Raw genomic sequence first — 15726 nt, forward strand, 5'->3', positions numbered from 1 at the left:
TGAAACATAGCAAAATTGAATGGGAATTAGTGTCAAGCACAAAACACAGGACTATACCATAACAGACAACACACTAGCAACTAACAATTTATACGACAATAGTGCAAACAGCCATGACCAATCAGTAGTTAGCAGAATGGTCACATCTGCAAACGTTAATAATCAAACTTAGATAAATGTGAACATATGAACAGATCTTTTAACATTAGTAGCAGACAGCCAATGACTGAGGGCGCCACTCGCTCCACCCTGGACTCAGAGGGAGGAAGCCGCAGGAAACAACGGTGATAGAGGTAGTCATGACACTCTCAATGACGGCTGAGAAAAAACATCATCAGGATACACCCCGAGATGTTAAGCTTCCTAAGCTGGCAGAGGAAGAGCAATCTCTGCTGGGCTTTCCTGGTGATGAGGGTGTCATGCTGTCCCACTTCAATACTGGTAATGATAGTCCCTGGGAATTTGAATGGCCCAACACCACAGATACAACCTGACCATTAATTTCTGGGGGGAGGGAGGAGGGGGGCAGAGGTGGCTGTCAATGGAAGTTAATTCTCATTTCCACTGTCTTGATAGCATTAAGCTCAAGTTGCTACGAACACACCATGCTGCAAGACGGTCTACATCTCTTTGATAGCAGGTCACATCATTATTAGAGATGAGACCAAATAAAAATGTATCATCAGCAAACTTCTGGGTTTTTTAATGGACAGCTGAATAGATAAAGAAGTGGCAAGTGGAATATAATGTGGGAAGTCAATGGTGATGCACTTTGGCAGAAGGAATAAAGATATGGACTATTTTATAAATGGAGATTAGTTTATAAATGGGGAGGTGCAGAGGGACTTGTGCAAGATTCCCTAAAGGTTAATTTGTGCATTGCATCAGTAGTACCAAAGGCAAAAGCAATATTAGCATTCATTACAAAAGGACTAAGAATACAAAAGCAAGGATGTAATGCTGAGGCTCTTTTAAGACATTGGTCAGACCGCACGAAGTATTGTGAGCAGTTTTGGGCCCCTTATCTAAGAAAGGAGGCACTGATATTGGAGAGGGTCCAGAAGAGGTTCAGGAGAATGATCCTGGGAATGGAAATGTTTACCCATTTGGAGTGTTTGATGGCTCCGAGCCTGTACTCGCTGGAGTTTGGAAGAAAGCGGGAGATGTTATTGAAACCTATTGAATATTGAAAGGTCTGGATAGAGTGGATGTGAAGATGGTATTTACTATAGAAACATAGAAAATAGGTGCAGGAGTAGGCCATTCAGCCCTTCGTGCCTGCACCGCCATTCAGTATGATCATGGCTGATCATCCAACTCAGAACCCTGTACCTGCTTTGAGTGGGTGAGTCTAGGACTCGAGGGCACAGTCTCAGAATTGAGGGATGTCCATTTAGAACAGAGATGAGGAAAAATTTATTTAACCTGAGGGTGGTGAAAATGTGGACTTCTTTGCCACAAGCAACTGTGTAGGCCAAGTTACTTGGTACAAGTCAGGTGGAGGTTGATAGGTTCTTGATTAATCAGGCTACAGAGGTTACAGAGAGAAGGAAGGAGAATACAATTGAAAGGGATAATAAACAGGCCATGATAGAATGGCGGAGCAGACTCGATGCTCCAAATGGCCTAGTTCTGCTCAGAGGCGTTCTCAGGCAATTTGCTGCTTGTGTGATGCAATTAGCATATCAATAAAATACACAAGCACATACATCTTTGTGTTAAGTGCTTGTTGAAACAACAGAATCACTTCACAGAATGGCACGGCATTGCTTACATCCAGCCAAGATGTTGACTCATTTTATTGACTATTCAAAAGTGCCATATGTCCTCATGTCTCGAAGTTCAATGCTCAAACTAAACTTAGTAAAATATATGTCACCATATACTACCCCGAGACTCATTTTCATGCAGACATTCACAGTAAATACAACAGTAAAAAAAACTGCACACAAAGATGAACAAAACTGTAAAAGACAATTTGTGCAAATACAAAAAACAAAGTCCAAATAATAAATCAATTAATATTGAAAACATGAGTTGTAGGGTTCTTGAAAGTGAGTCCACAGATTATGGCATCAGTTCAGTGTTGAGGTGAGTGAAGTTATCCACACTGGATCAGGAGCCTGATGGTTGAGGGGTACTAACTGTTCCTGAACCTGGTGGTGTGGGACCTGAGGCTGCTCTGTCTCATTCCTGATGGCAGCCGCAAGACGAAAGCACGGCCTAGGTGCAGATGACCCTGGTGATAGATAATGTTTTCCTGTGACGGTGCTGCTTGTAGATGCAACAATGGTGGCCAGTTTGCCTTAATGGGCATTTAATGAGCTAAAAGTCTATTAATTTCTGACTTTAAAGGTCATTCAAAGAAGGGCTTGCTCCCTAAAATTACGTTAAAGAGAAGTGATAGTTGATAACTTTACTGGTTATTATTTTTGGGCTGCAAGTTCAATATTATCTCAATGTCTATGAAGAATTTAATTCAGTCCCCATCACCAACCATCCACCCCCACAATACATCTTCCCCATAAAAAGCACCACCAGTGGAAAATGTCACAAATATCAAGCTCCTTGCCCAAACTTGTAATGTGAATTACCGACGAGTTCCTCCCTGTGCCTCACTCCAAAGAATCAAATTACAGTCGGCCCTCCCTATCTGCGAGGGATTAGTTCCAGGACCCCCCGCGGATACCAAAAAATGCGGATGCACAACTCCCTTATTCAACCCGTCTCAGTGCAGTGGACCTTCAGACCCAGCAGAATCCCAGACCTTATTCAACCCGTCTCAATGTGGTGGACCTTCGGACCCAGCAGAACCCCAGACCTTATTCAACCCGTCTCAACGCGGTGGACCTTCAGACCCAGCAGAATCCCAGACCTTATTCAACCCGTCTCAATGTGGTGGACCTTCGGACCCAGCAGAACCCCAGACCTTATTTAACCTGTCCCAGTGCGGTGGACATTAGGACCCAGCAGAATCCCAGACCTTATTCAACCCATCTCAACGCAGTGGACCTTCGGACCCAGCAGAACCCCAGACCTTATTCAACCCGTCTCAATGCGGTGGACCTTCGGACCCAGCAGAATCACAGACCTTATTCAACCCGTCTCAACGCGGTGGACCTTCGGACCCAGCAGAATCCCAGACCTTGTTTAACCTGTCCCAGTGCAGTGGACATTAGGACCCAGCAGAATCCCAGACCTTATTTAACCCGTCTCAATGTGGTGGACATTAGGACCCAGCAGAATCCCAGACCTTATTTAACCTGTCTCAACGCGGTGGACCTTCGGACCCAGCAGAATCCCAGACCTTATTTAACCCGTCTCAATGTGGTGGTCCTTCGGACCCAGCAGAATCCCAGACCTTATTTAACCTGTCCCAGTGCGGTGGACATTAGGACCCAGCAGAATCCCAGACCTTATTCAACCCATCTCATTGTGGTGGACCTTCGCACCCAGCAGAATCCCAGACCTTATTTAACCTGTCCCAGTGCGGTGGACTTTACGACCCAGCAGAATCCCAGACCTTATTTAACCTGTCCCAGTGCGGTGGACATTAGGACTCGGCGCCAGAGCTCTGAATCCGCAGTGTTTCTGTTCACAAAAATAATCACGATTACGATCGAAAATAAAGTGGAAATATTAAAGCGTTCGGAAAGAGGTGAAACACCATCGGTCACTGGAAAAGCGTTAGGCTACGTCGGTCAATGATTGGAACAATTTTGAAGGATAAAGTGAGAAAGACCCTGCCCCGATGAAAGCTACAATTATTAAGCAACACAGAGGTTTACAGACAGACACACTTCATTGATCCCGAGGGAAATTGGGTTTTGTTACAGTCGCACCAAGAACAGAGTAGAAATACAGCAAAATAAAACCAGAAGTAATTAAATAATAAGTTATGCCAAGTGGAAGTAAGTCCAGGACCAGCCTATTGGCTCAGAGTTTCCGACACTCCGAGAGAGGAATTGTAAAGTTTGATGGCCACAGGCAGGAATGACTTCCTATGACGCTCAGTGTTACATCTCGGTGGAATGAGTCTCTGGCTGAATGTACTCCTGTGCCTAACCAGTACATTATGGAGTGGATGGGATTGTCCAAGATGGCATGCAACTTGGACAGCATCCTCTTTTCAGACACCACCGTCAGACAGTCCAGTTCCACCCCCACAACATCACTGGCCTTGCGAATGAGTTTGTTGATTCTGTTGATGTCTGCTACCCTCAGCCTGCTGTCCCAGCACACCAAATATGATAGCACTGGCCACCACAGACTCAGAGAACATCCTCAGCATCGTCCGGCAGATATTAAACTACATCTTTTATTATTGGGTTAACAATAATTATTGGGTTTTGGGGTTTCGGGTTTTTGATCCTCCCGGCGCCAAAACATACGGTCTTAAGCATTTTATATGCATAGAAAGGTAAAATAAGACAAACATCTGACTGACGCTAAATAATACCGGATGTACCTGTTCCAACTTACTTAGTAACAGAACTTCTGATTTGTTTTCGATCCCGATCCCACTCGCCTCCTCCCGTATACTTTAAATCATCTCTAGGTTACTTATAATACCTTATACAATGTCAATGCTATGTAAAATAGTTGTTATACTGCATTGTTTAGGGAATAATGACAAGAAAAAAAGTCAGTACATGCTCGAACAACAAGTGCTGGAAGAGCACTTCTGGGTTTTCTCGATTTGCGGTTGGCTGAATCCCTGCATACGGAACTCGCAGATAAGGAGGACCGCTTGGAGACCCAAAGTTTGAAATTATCTGAAACTTCTGGTTTTAAGAAATAAGCATATTATATGTACATACAATTTAGCAACAGGAACTGGCCACTTTGCCTCTCAAGCCTGCTCCTCTTTTTAGAAGTTAAACTCCTCACTTCCCTGTTCTGCCAGTAACGTTTAGCCCCCACCCCCCCGTACATCAAACCCAAGGTGGATAAATCCTCAGGGTCTGACTGAATACATCCTCGAATTTTGTGAAAGACAAGAGAGAAAGTTGGGGAGATATTTCCTTCATTGGTAGCCACTGATGAAGCTTCTGAAGACTGGAAGATGGCTAATAAACAGACAGTAGGTGCAGGAGTAGGCCATTCAGCCCTTCTAGCCAGCACCGCCATTCACTGTGATCATGGGTGATCATACACAATCAGTACCCAGCTTCTACCCTCTCCCCATAATAGACAATAGACAGTAGGACAATGGTGTTCTGTTGTTTAAGAATAGCAAGGAAAAGCCAGGGAAGAAGTGTAAGGCAGTCACAGCCTGACATTAGTGTGGAAGTTACTGAAGAAAATTCTGGGGGACCAGACCTACCAACATTTGGATAGCAGGAGTCTGATCAGAAAGAGTCAGCAAGGCTTTGTAAATTGTAAGTGATGCTTGACACATTTTTACAGATTTTTTTTGAAGAGGAAACGAAAAAAGTAGATAAGAACAGACAAATGGTTGTCATCTACTGAACTTTAGTAAGGTCTTTGACAAGGTCCCTTAAGATCAGGAAAGCAATGGAATTGGGATAGAGCTACTTAGTTGGATTCAAAGCTAGCTCGGAAGTGAAGTGTGGTGCTTGAAGTTTTGTTTCTAGGAATGGAAGCCAGTGACAAGTGGTGTGCTGCAGGCATGGACCCTGGTTATTTGTTAATTATATAAAGTACATGGATGCAAATGCACCAGGTTTGATCAGCAAGTTTGCAGATAAGAAATTAAGAGGCGTCTTTAAATTAAGCTGGCTATTGTAGATAAGGGAATCTTGATCATTTAGAAAACTGGGCTGAGAAGTGTGTGTTTCAATACTTGCAAGTGTCATATAATGCATTTTGGGAAGTCGAATCAGTGTCATACACTATGAGCAGTAGGGCACTAGGGAGTGTAATGGAACAGAGAGATTTAGGAGTGCAGAGTTCATTGAAAGCAGTGGGATGGGCAGACAGGTTGGTGAAAAAGACATCAGCACACGGACCTTCATCAGTCAAGGCACTGAGTTTAGCGGTTGGGACATTATGTTTCAGTTGTTAAATCTGTTAGTGAAGCACACTTGGAGTACTGGGTACTGTTTTGTTCAGTGTTATAAGGACGATGCGGTTAAATTGGAAATAATACAGAAACAATTTCTGTATGCTACCAGGACTGAATTGGCAAGAGGTTGTCTTCATAGCTTGGAACAAGGGAGAATGAGAAGTAAACTTAGAAATGTTTAAGATTATGAGCTAGTGGATGGTAACAGTCTTTTCCTCAGAGTGTTGGGGTGGGGCTAGGTAGCATAGATTAAAGGGCAAAGATTTAAAAGGCAATTCCCCACCACCACCACAGAGGATGATAAATACATGGAATCAGCTGCCAGAAGTAGCTGTTGAGGCAAGTATTATTTAAGAGGCACTTGGATAGCTTCATGGAGAGACAGAACTTAGAGGGATAGGGGCTCAATACAGGAAACTGGGACGAGCTGGGTGGGTACAATCATCAGCTGGAGGGCCTGTATCTGCACTGTATTGCTCTAAGAGTCTTTGTAACTTCTGCCACAAAAACATTCAGGGACTTTGCTTTTGCCACATAAAGGTCAATGCTCTGGAACCTACAATAGGCTTGTGACAGGAGCACCCGTCCTCCAAGTGCTCATTAGGGAGTAGAAGCTCAAATACGGTTCAAAGAGGACGATCCAAGTAACTCATTGCATCAGAGACCAACTTTAAATGGAGGTAATTTGTAGAACAATCTGGGCCAGTTTATCCCAGTGTTAACAGTTCCACATGCCATTTACCCATGCAAGCATACACACAATTCCAAAGGTCCTCACTGGGGCACCTAACCACTGAACTCCTCAAAATAAAAGTACCTGGATACCAAAAATATTTATGCTTCTTGAAACCTTTAACAGGTGGCTAAGTCAAGGGTGCAGCTTAGCCAGCTGTCACCCATTTTTAAACAGAATTTTTGCATTGGATTTGTTCTGACCCCTGCCTTATGAGGCCATATTCAGAAAGCTGTGTTATGCAAGAATTCATCCGCCAGGGAGCCAAGCACCAAAGCAGTCTACTACTCAAAGATCTACCAAAGGTATGCATGAACATAGATGGTGACTGAGAATAAAGCCGGTTTTATTTTCAGCACTGCCAGGAAATTCTGGGTCACCACTCTATCCATCAAGTGCAATTCAAATAGAAACAGGTCACATTTTTCAATAAGCCTGTGCAATTTTTCTCTTTTCACACTAAATATCACACAAGTTAAACATTTTGGTTTTCTAAGGAATTCCAAAGAAAAACAAATTTATTTAGTGCATAAAACATTAAACTGAAAATCACTTGTGCACAGCACTTTTCATACAAGTTCAGAATCAACACAAAGTGCTTCCCAGCCAATTAATTACTTCATTAAGGGTCATCACAGGGTGAAACAAAAAGGTTAACTGCTAGCTTGCATTGATGTGGGGGGTGAAGAGCCAGTTTCCATGTTGGAAGATTCACTGAACCCCAGGATGATTTAATTAGGCCCATACAGCCACCAGGTTCTTCTTTTTCAACTCATGATAGAAATCCATGCCCCAATCTCAGGTTAAACAAGTCTTCTCGACAACTCTTAAATGGATTTATCAGCATAGGAATACGAGAGCATGGCTAGAAAACAGAAATTGCTACCATTATTCTGTGGAAGCCTGTTAAGGGTATGGGAACAAAAGAAAGTGCAAAATGACACCAATAGGACAACTCATGATATACTTTGTAAGTTTTTTTCCCACCTTACTTGGCAATTGAAGTCACACATCCTTCTTTCTTTGGATTAAATTCATCTTTGTTTGGCATATGTTTTAATATCAAAACTATATTTTAATACAAACTAAAGACATCATTGTGCAGGAACGGGCCTTTCAGTGCATGATGTCTGTGCCAAATGTGATGTCAAATTAAACTACATCTCCTGGCTGGATGTGGGCCATATCCCTATATCCCTGCTTCGCTATTTTCCTATATTCATGTGCCAGTCTAAAGTCCACTTATATGCCACTATAGTACGTGCTTCACCATGACCCCATTCCTACAACTGTCAAAAAAAAATTAGCCCTGCACACCCCTTTTAAGCTATCCCCCTCTCACCTTAAACTTTTCTGATAAAGGGAGCACTCTGTCCATTTTCAACAGCATTCTCAAAACCTCTGTGCAAGGAGCCACCGTGTGCTGATCCACTCCTTTGGGAAGTCCTCAGCAGCAGCAGGCGTCACAGGTCCTTTCCAACCCATCACCTAACAGGCACTTCTCACCACTTACAAATGAGCTGTTAACAAGCAGAGGCCCCGCTCTTTCCTGCAAATACTCTTCTGCAGCTGCCGCAGATCTGGGGATGCAGTGGCGCTGCAGGAACACAATTAGTGATGCATCTTTGCAAAAAATAGTCTTTCAGTTTTCCTAATATTGGGATCTAACAGTACCAATAGAGCCCATTTTCACAAACAATGGAAGTAACCACCTCACAGACTGCAACCTGAGGGAGATACCCAGCGGCTGGAAATTCATTATTTGATGGTAGCACATTGTCATGTCTTTGCATTGCTTGTAACTGATGTAGATGGCAATGTACTAACTCAGCTATGTAGTCACTTAGTGTTACCACAAGGGATTGAGGCTTTCTCTTTATACTATTTGTCTGCCCATCAACATTAAAACCACTCTTTAGGCTTTTGCTCATTCAATTCACTTTTGAGTCAGTTTCCTCCAAACGATGATTAATATCCGTCTCCCAATGATCCCTCAGTTCCAATTAGAACCACACTGATGACAAGCAAAACGGGAAAAAGGACACATCAGAGCAGTCTACTAGATGTCAGACTTGGCCAATGTTTTCTGCCTCTTTCTCCCGGAGTAAAAATTCCCAAAGGCAAAAAACTCCTTAGCTAGTTTCAGCAAATAAAAAGAAACACTCTTGCTCAGCTCCTTTAGTTAACCAAGGAAGTTTTCCAAGTCATAGTCATTGAGTCAAAAGGTTGAAAGGATCAGTTCCAGATCCCACTTCCACCCAAAATGCTCACACTTTTCAGAAAATCTTTCCACCAAAACTACATCACCCATTAGAGCAAGGGTTTCCAACCGGAGGTCCACCAACGCTTTGCTTAATACTATTGGTCTATGACATAGAAAAGGTTGGGAACCTCTGCTCTAAAGGTTTTCTAAAATGGCGTACTTGGGCTACCAGTGATTAGGGGATCCTTCATAATCTCAATGAAGAGGATGTTCTCTTTTCATCCTATATTATCTTTCTCATTTAAAGCCTGGATCAACCAGTATCTAGAGTGAGATTTAAACATGCTCTGGGACTGAGCTTTCATTTTCTATCTTCAATACTCTTCAAAATACTCTAATATTGCTCACATCTCAGATCCTTCAGGCTCTCAGTCTAATATACATCATTTGTTCTGCAGTCTCCAAGAGCAGGACACACTTTTGAGTTGTGTTGTGACCTATATTGCATACAATATTTGGACAGAGAGAAGGAAGATGTGATCCTTGTACACAGAGCTCTCAATTCTCAGTTTATTGTTGATCTGCAATCATTTAGAAGAATGCAAAAACAGGCGGAATTCTGCTCCACTCAATCCCAAACTTGGAGTCCACTCAGTCAATTAAGACTCAATGGACAGCTTTTATAAGACTAATTTTGACATATCCATTGCAAAGAGATAAAACTAAACTGGTGGTGGGAAGTTGCAGATTTAAAACTTGACTGACAAGAGAAAGAAAACATTCCCATATGAAACATTTCCTCGATACACACTGTGCTTTGTTGAAGTGTGTTGTTTAAGCTTCCTTTGGATGCACTGAATAGGCAGTACAGAAAAGCAAGTTGCTACGAATAAAAGGCAGCTTAAAAAGATGTGTTTTTAAATATGAATGAGGTGGCTGCTTGACTCACTTATCATGGTGGTTCCACCTGCCAGGGCAGCCTTTGTTCCTTGAATGAAATCATCCACAGTGGTGGTCCCCTTGTAAGGCATCTGAAAGTGGGTGTGCACATCGATTCCCCCAGGGATAACCATCTTGCCGTTAGCTTCAATGATTTTCACTCCTCCAGGGACAATCAGATTGTCACCTATTTGCCTAACGAGAGAAAGACAGCTTTGCTTTATTATTTATGATTGAAATCCTTTTTAAAAAAAGATGAAGTGGAATTTACTGAGATAGATTTCTAATACATTTCATAATAGCAGTGGCAGCAACACAAAGGGGAAATATTTCTACCTTATTATGCTTCCAATAAACTGCATAATTAAAAGCATTTTCAAAATGTGATCAGTACTTTGAGGAAATCATAAGCTAGCTACAAAGTTAAGGTTCTCCATTAGCTGAAGGCCTCTTTGATTATATGTATCTACCTTAGTTCCTCCAGCCTACTCATGCTGGGAATCAAGATGGCTCTTCCGATGAAAGGTCATCAAACTGATTGTTAATTTGATTTCTTACTGTGGATGCTGCCTGACCTGCTGAGTACCCTCAGCATTTCCTACTTTTGTGTCACTTCTCCAGTTTTCTTCCTGCCTATAAATAATCAAATGCATTTTAATTCTATTTACTCCTGTCCATTTTTTCTCCTCCCACAGGCATTAACCCATCAGTCATTCTCCAGCACTTGCTGATGGCTAATGATACAGCTGGGGTTTGAGTGGTGGCCATCCACTAAATGGGAAATCACAGTGAACTCCAATTCCATCGTTTCTGGCATGCTCCCACTCCTCCTTCCCTATCAGGATAGAGATTAGGAACAGGAAGTTTGGACATTTGCCTTTTCTTAACTGAGAGACATTAGATCTTTAACCCATGTCAGGCTAAATTCCTCAAAGCTGTGCACAGCAGAATTAAAGGCTCTTGTAATCCTTTCACAAACAAGAGAAAATCTGCAGATGCTGGAAATCCAAACACACGCAGAATGCTGGAGGAACTCAGCTGATCAGACAGTATCTATTGGAAAAAAGTACAGTCAACATTTTGGGCCGAGACCCTTCATCAGGACTCCTTTCCCCTCCTGATTTTTCCAAGGAGTGCTGACTCCTACATGGTGAAAACACTGTTCACAGGCTGACTCGGACAGTGGCAGCTGGAGACGTGACTGATGGGAAGTGAATGGGGAGGGTGAGAGGGCGGGAAGGCGAGAAAGGAAATATATGGAAGCAAAATAATGGAACAAGAGCAAAATGTGCTGACATCCCAGCTGATTACATAGGAAATACATAAAGCACACCAACGTCAGGAGTAACTCCTCAAGAAAAGGTAGAGCTGAAATGTTAATGGCGGCTCTCTTTCCACAGATGCTGCCTGACCTGCTGAGCTGCTGTTTTATTTATTTCCAAAGTGAAAAAGTGCAATCCTGTCCCCACCCAACTCTCATGCACGCAGGACAGCTCTGACCTCCTCGCCTCTCCTACGCTTAACTGCCAGCTGACTGCTCTACCTCTGTTTCATATCAAACCATCAGCAGAACACCCAACACTTACATTTTTTTTTGTTTTACTTGTTCAAATACAGCATGGAATAGGCTGTTTCAGCCCTTCGAGACACACTGCCTAGCAATTCCCCCGATTTAATCCGAGTCTAATCACAGGACAATTTTCAATGATCAATCAACCTACCAACCAGTATGCCTTTGGACTGAGAGGAAAAGCCATGGGACCCCGGTCACAGGGAGAACATACAGGCAGCAGCAGGAATTGAACCCTGGTCGCCTGTACTGTAAAGCGTTGTGCTAACCACTACGCCACCGTGTGGCACTGGTCCAGTCAACAAGCCAGGATCAACAGCTCTCCTCCGCCACATACAAAGACATTCAGAAAGAATGCTGCTCATGAGCTGGAAAAAAATGAATGCTGATCATGAAAATAGCTCAAAAGACAAAGACTAAACAATTAATAGCCTCTGGTGACTAAGGCTGTGTGGTTAGTTTGTGGGTGGTATCAGAAATACTAGAAACCTCAAGATGTATGGATCAGCTCTGTCTGAGGGCCAGAAGCAAATTAACACCATTATGCTTTACACATGGCTGCAGCACTCTATACAGGACAATTGTACAAGCATTGAGGGATACAGGCCATTCAGCCCACTAAGACTGCGCAAACCTTCAATCACCCATTTACATTAATCCTCTTTCCCAACATATTCTCATCAACTCTCCACAGATTCATCTATACACTCGGGACAACCTAGCGGCCAATTAAACAAGCTGCAAGTCTTTGGGACAGTGGGAATAGACTCACATGAAAAGAGGGAGAACGTGGAAGCTCCAGACAGGCAACAGTTGAGGACAACCAGGTCTCTGTTGCTGCGAGATTGTGGCTGTATGAGCTGCCTTTAGGGACGCCATTCTGGCCAAGAGGCACGGAAGGCCAAACAGTCAGCCCAGGAAACAGGAATGATCAGCCAGCACCCTCCCGTAACAGACAGCTTTTACACTCCTTGGTTACTGACTTCTGCCCTAGAACATCAGGTGGGACTCTGTAGAGAGGATGTACCTCACCCAGAAGGGTCTCCTCCAGTTCTGTTCTGCAACTCCTCTGCACGCCCTCTCCCAACTTTCTAGCTTAGGTTACAGGCAAAAAGCACATCAATCATCAATAACCAGTTCCCCCAATCGGAATTATGAGTCACCATCACCTCCAGCTGAGATTCCAGAACCCAGACTCAGATATGGTAAAGGAGCTCCAAATAAGGTCAAGTTAAGTCAGACCATGATACTAAAGGTCGATAAAGTCATTATAGTGTAATCATCACCAGGTTTCAAACTCTGACTCCACGGTCGAGAATTTAATCAACTAATTCAGCCCGCCCACAGTTGGACTATCAATGGAAGAAAGCCTTATGATCCTATGAGCTTTTTCCAACCAAATTCAAGATTAGATATAATTGCAAGGCATTGAGAGATGCAACCACATACATTCTTTCAGTATCCTGTACCGATAATACCAAAAAAAATCACAGGGGTGCCAAGGTTTCAACCAACACTTGCTAACAGCAACTACTGCTTCTTGTGATTCTAAGCAAGCTCTTACAATCCAGTGCAGCTGGATCCTTTCTGCAGCCCCCACATTTGCATCTCACAGAAAATGAGAGCAAGAGGCAAGTGGACCTAATCATAAACACCTCTAATTAATCTCTTGTTTTATAATTCAGGACCTGCAACCTCACGCTTTCCGTGTTCTTCCAGCCTGGCCTGGACTACAGACAATGAATAGTCTGGTGGTCTATGTATGCCAAACTAAAGTACTATTTAAGGAAAATGGCACACCATCTCAAAAACAGATGCCAACCAACTTCCATCCTGACATCGGGTGCGATGAGGAGTTTGCACCTTGTCCCTGTGACTGTGTGGCTTTCCAACAGGTGCTCGGACTTCCTCCCCAAGGCATGCAAGGAAGCTAATGTAAACTGACCCTGGAGTGTAGACTAGTGGCAGAACCCGGGAAGAGGAGGTTGCAGGGAATGGGATTGATCTGTGAGCTGACAGAGACTCAGTGGGTTGAAATGAACTCTTGTGGCACAAGCAAATAAGAAAAAGTGGAACTTTAGTTTTAAGAAAGCCTGTCCACAAATCTGCTGAAGGAAAACTGGGGCAAACTGAGTGGTGCTGGAAACGTGCAATGAAGGAATCACCCATGGCCACCAGACCTGACAAGATGTTGGTTGAAAACTTTGGTTTAATGACCAGCCAGTGTAAAGTATGTTGCTTCTGATCTTATTCATGATGTGTACAGTAAATTCAGACAGGACACTTTTTGTCTATGCTTATTGTACCTTTGGGACAATACATGCCCTGTAATGTACTCACGTCGCTCGTGTTTCCTTGTGAAGAGAGGCGAGGCTACGGTCATTAGTGCATCATCATGTATCCCTTTCCTGACCAACTTGTAGCATATCATTAGTGATTAAACCTAATTTGTACCACTTAAGGTGGCGATGGACTGGATGTTATCCCACATGCCTTGGCAGAGTCCTCGAAGAAAAGATAGCTAACTGACAACTACAAGGATCAGGAGTTTAGGGCCTTGTTAAGCCGGGTACAGAGATGGTCCTCCAGCTGTAGTGTGCAGAAGCAATGAATCACTGGAAAGGCACAACCACAGGTACTTCACCTTCACCCAGGAAGTAAGGTGCTGACCTTATCTGAGTGACCATCAAGGTCCAACAGCCAGGCAGGGGGCAGGGACGAGATAGTGGTGGCCAACCTCCTGAACTACTGTCAAAGGTCTTTAGATAGCTTGCTGGGTCATATTATCAGGCAGTTATGCCAGACAAGGATGCAAATCGGCTCCACTGAAGTGCTAAGAGTGGGATCTCCTAACGATCTACAGCAACACTGTGGCTAGATTTCAAAGTATCTCATAACTGAAAAAACACAAACGTTCTACAAAGTACAAGAGAACTACTGTGATAACGACAGCCTCCCTTTTCTTTCCAATTTCCCAGAACTTTTACCAAATTAAAATTCTGAAACTGGTTTGATGGGTTATCCAGAGTGCTGCTGCCTCTCTGGCTCAGTGAGATATGCTCTTCACTAGATTAATCACTGGGGAAAAAATGTTACATACTTGATGAGCCCATCTTCCATGTAGAGATCAGCATAAAAGGACTGGTCATCGTTGACAATCCGGCCTCCTTTGATCAACAGTCGGTCACTCTAGGGATTGGAAACACAGGAGTTATTGCCAGCTCATTAGTAAAAATACAAGTCAACTGACATCAAGTTTTAACCAGACACTCAAGTTCTGCAGTCAAAGTTTCATCTCATGCAGAGGACACAGATACTCAGAATGTTTCCCAAATTCTCCGAGGATCACAAGCAATTTCCCAGGCATCGCTGCAGCCACCCAGCCACTGAACTGGGCTTTTAATGGCAGCTCTTTTTACTTGTACACCATTAGTCAAGATCAATTCAAATAGTGCACAGTCATTTCCTTCAAAGTTTCCCTTCAAAAATCATGCTCCATGAAAAGACTGGAAACCTATAATATGTCTGATTTGCAATCTGCATTCAACACTTAACAAAACTTCAGATGTTTCCAAATTTGGACAAGCAAGGTTTTACCACTAATGTTAATTGGCCACTTGTGGTCATAGCTGAAATATTTAATCTGCACCCCATCTCCCCTTTTACCAAAAATGTGGTGCAAATATATTAATCAGTCTATGTGCACAACAGAACAGGCAAAAGGACAAACTAGTTGCACCATTTTAATTGCAATAATAATTTGGTTCCTTGATTTAAATGCAAAGAAAGATCAGTTGAGAAAGAAATAAGCAATATTTCTTTATTGCCCTCACAGGATACTATGTTTATTATAAAGTCTTTATATTCCAGCTTTAGTTTTAAGCAGGTTATAAAAGGTCCACTCTGATGTATACGTATATTAAACCAGTCACTTCGCCCTTGATTGATGTGCCAACTTCAAGGAGTCTCTTGGTCTAATGAGTCCAGCAAGAGAACAGGATTTGCCTATAAAACACAGCACAGAGACTGGGGAAAATACAAGGCTAAAAAACCGATGACAGCACCAAGCAAACATATATATTAGTGGTCTCTGTATGTGGCACAGTAAAGTATCAGACACATCAAAGTAACACATGGCATGGTCAACTTGCATGAAAGCATTTCACTTTTATTGTAAATGGAGGAACAGGACGTAAAACTGTTGCCTGATTAGGAACAGGATTTAGCTACCCGAACTCCTGAAGCTTGCTCCA

General features: G+C 43.0%; 1 protein-coding gene across 4 annotated transcripts in view; it reads right to left on the reverse strand.

Annotated features, from left to right (window-relative positions):
* Nucleotides 1-15726, reverse strand: part of LOC132405309 (dihydropyrimidinase-related protein 3-like) — a 235740-nt gene that overhangs the window by 130816 nt on the left and 89198 nt on the right. For all 4 annotated transcript variants that reach the window (XM_059990017.1, XM_059990016.1, XM_059990019.1 and 1 more), the window contains exons 2-3: nucleotides 14574-14662; nucleotides 9914-10098 (exon numbers count right to left, since the gene is read on the reverse strand). In XM_059990017.1, the coding sequence (XP_059846000.1) occupies nucleotides 9914-10098; nucleotides 14574-14662 (274 nt within the window). The remainder of the gene's footprint in view (nucleotides 1-9913; nucleotides 10099-14573; nucleotides 14663-15726) is intronic.

Source organism: Hypanus sabinus, chromosome 15, assembly GCF_030144855.1.
Source record: "Hypanus sabinus isolate sHypSab1 chromosome 15, sHypSab1.hap1, whole genome shotgun sequence".
Lineage (NCBI taxonomy): Eukaryota > Metazoa > Chordata > Chondrichthyes > Myliobatiformes > Dasyatidae > Hypanus > Hypanus sabinus.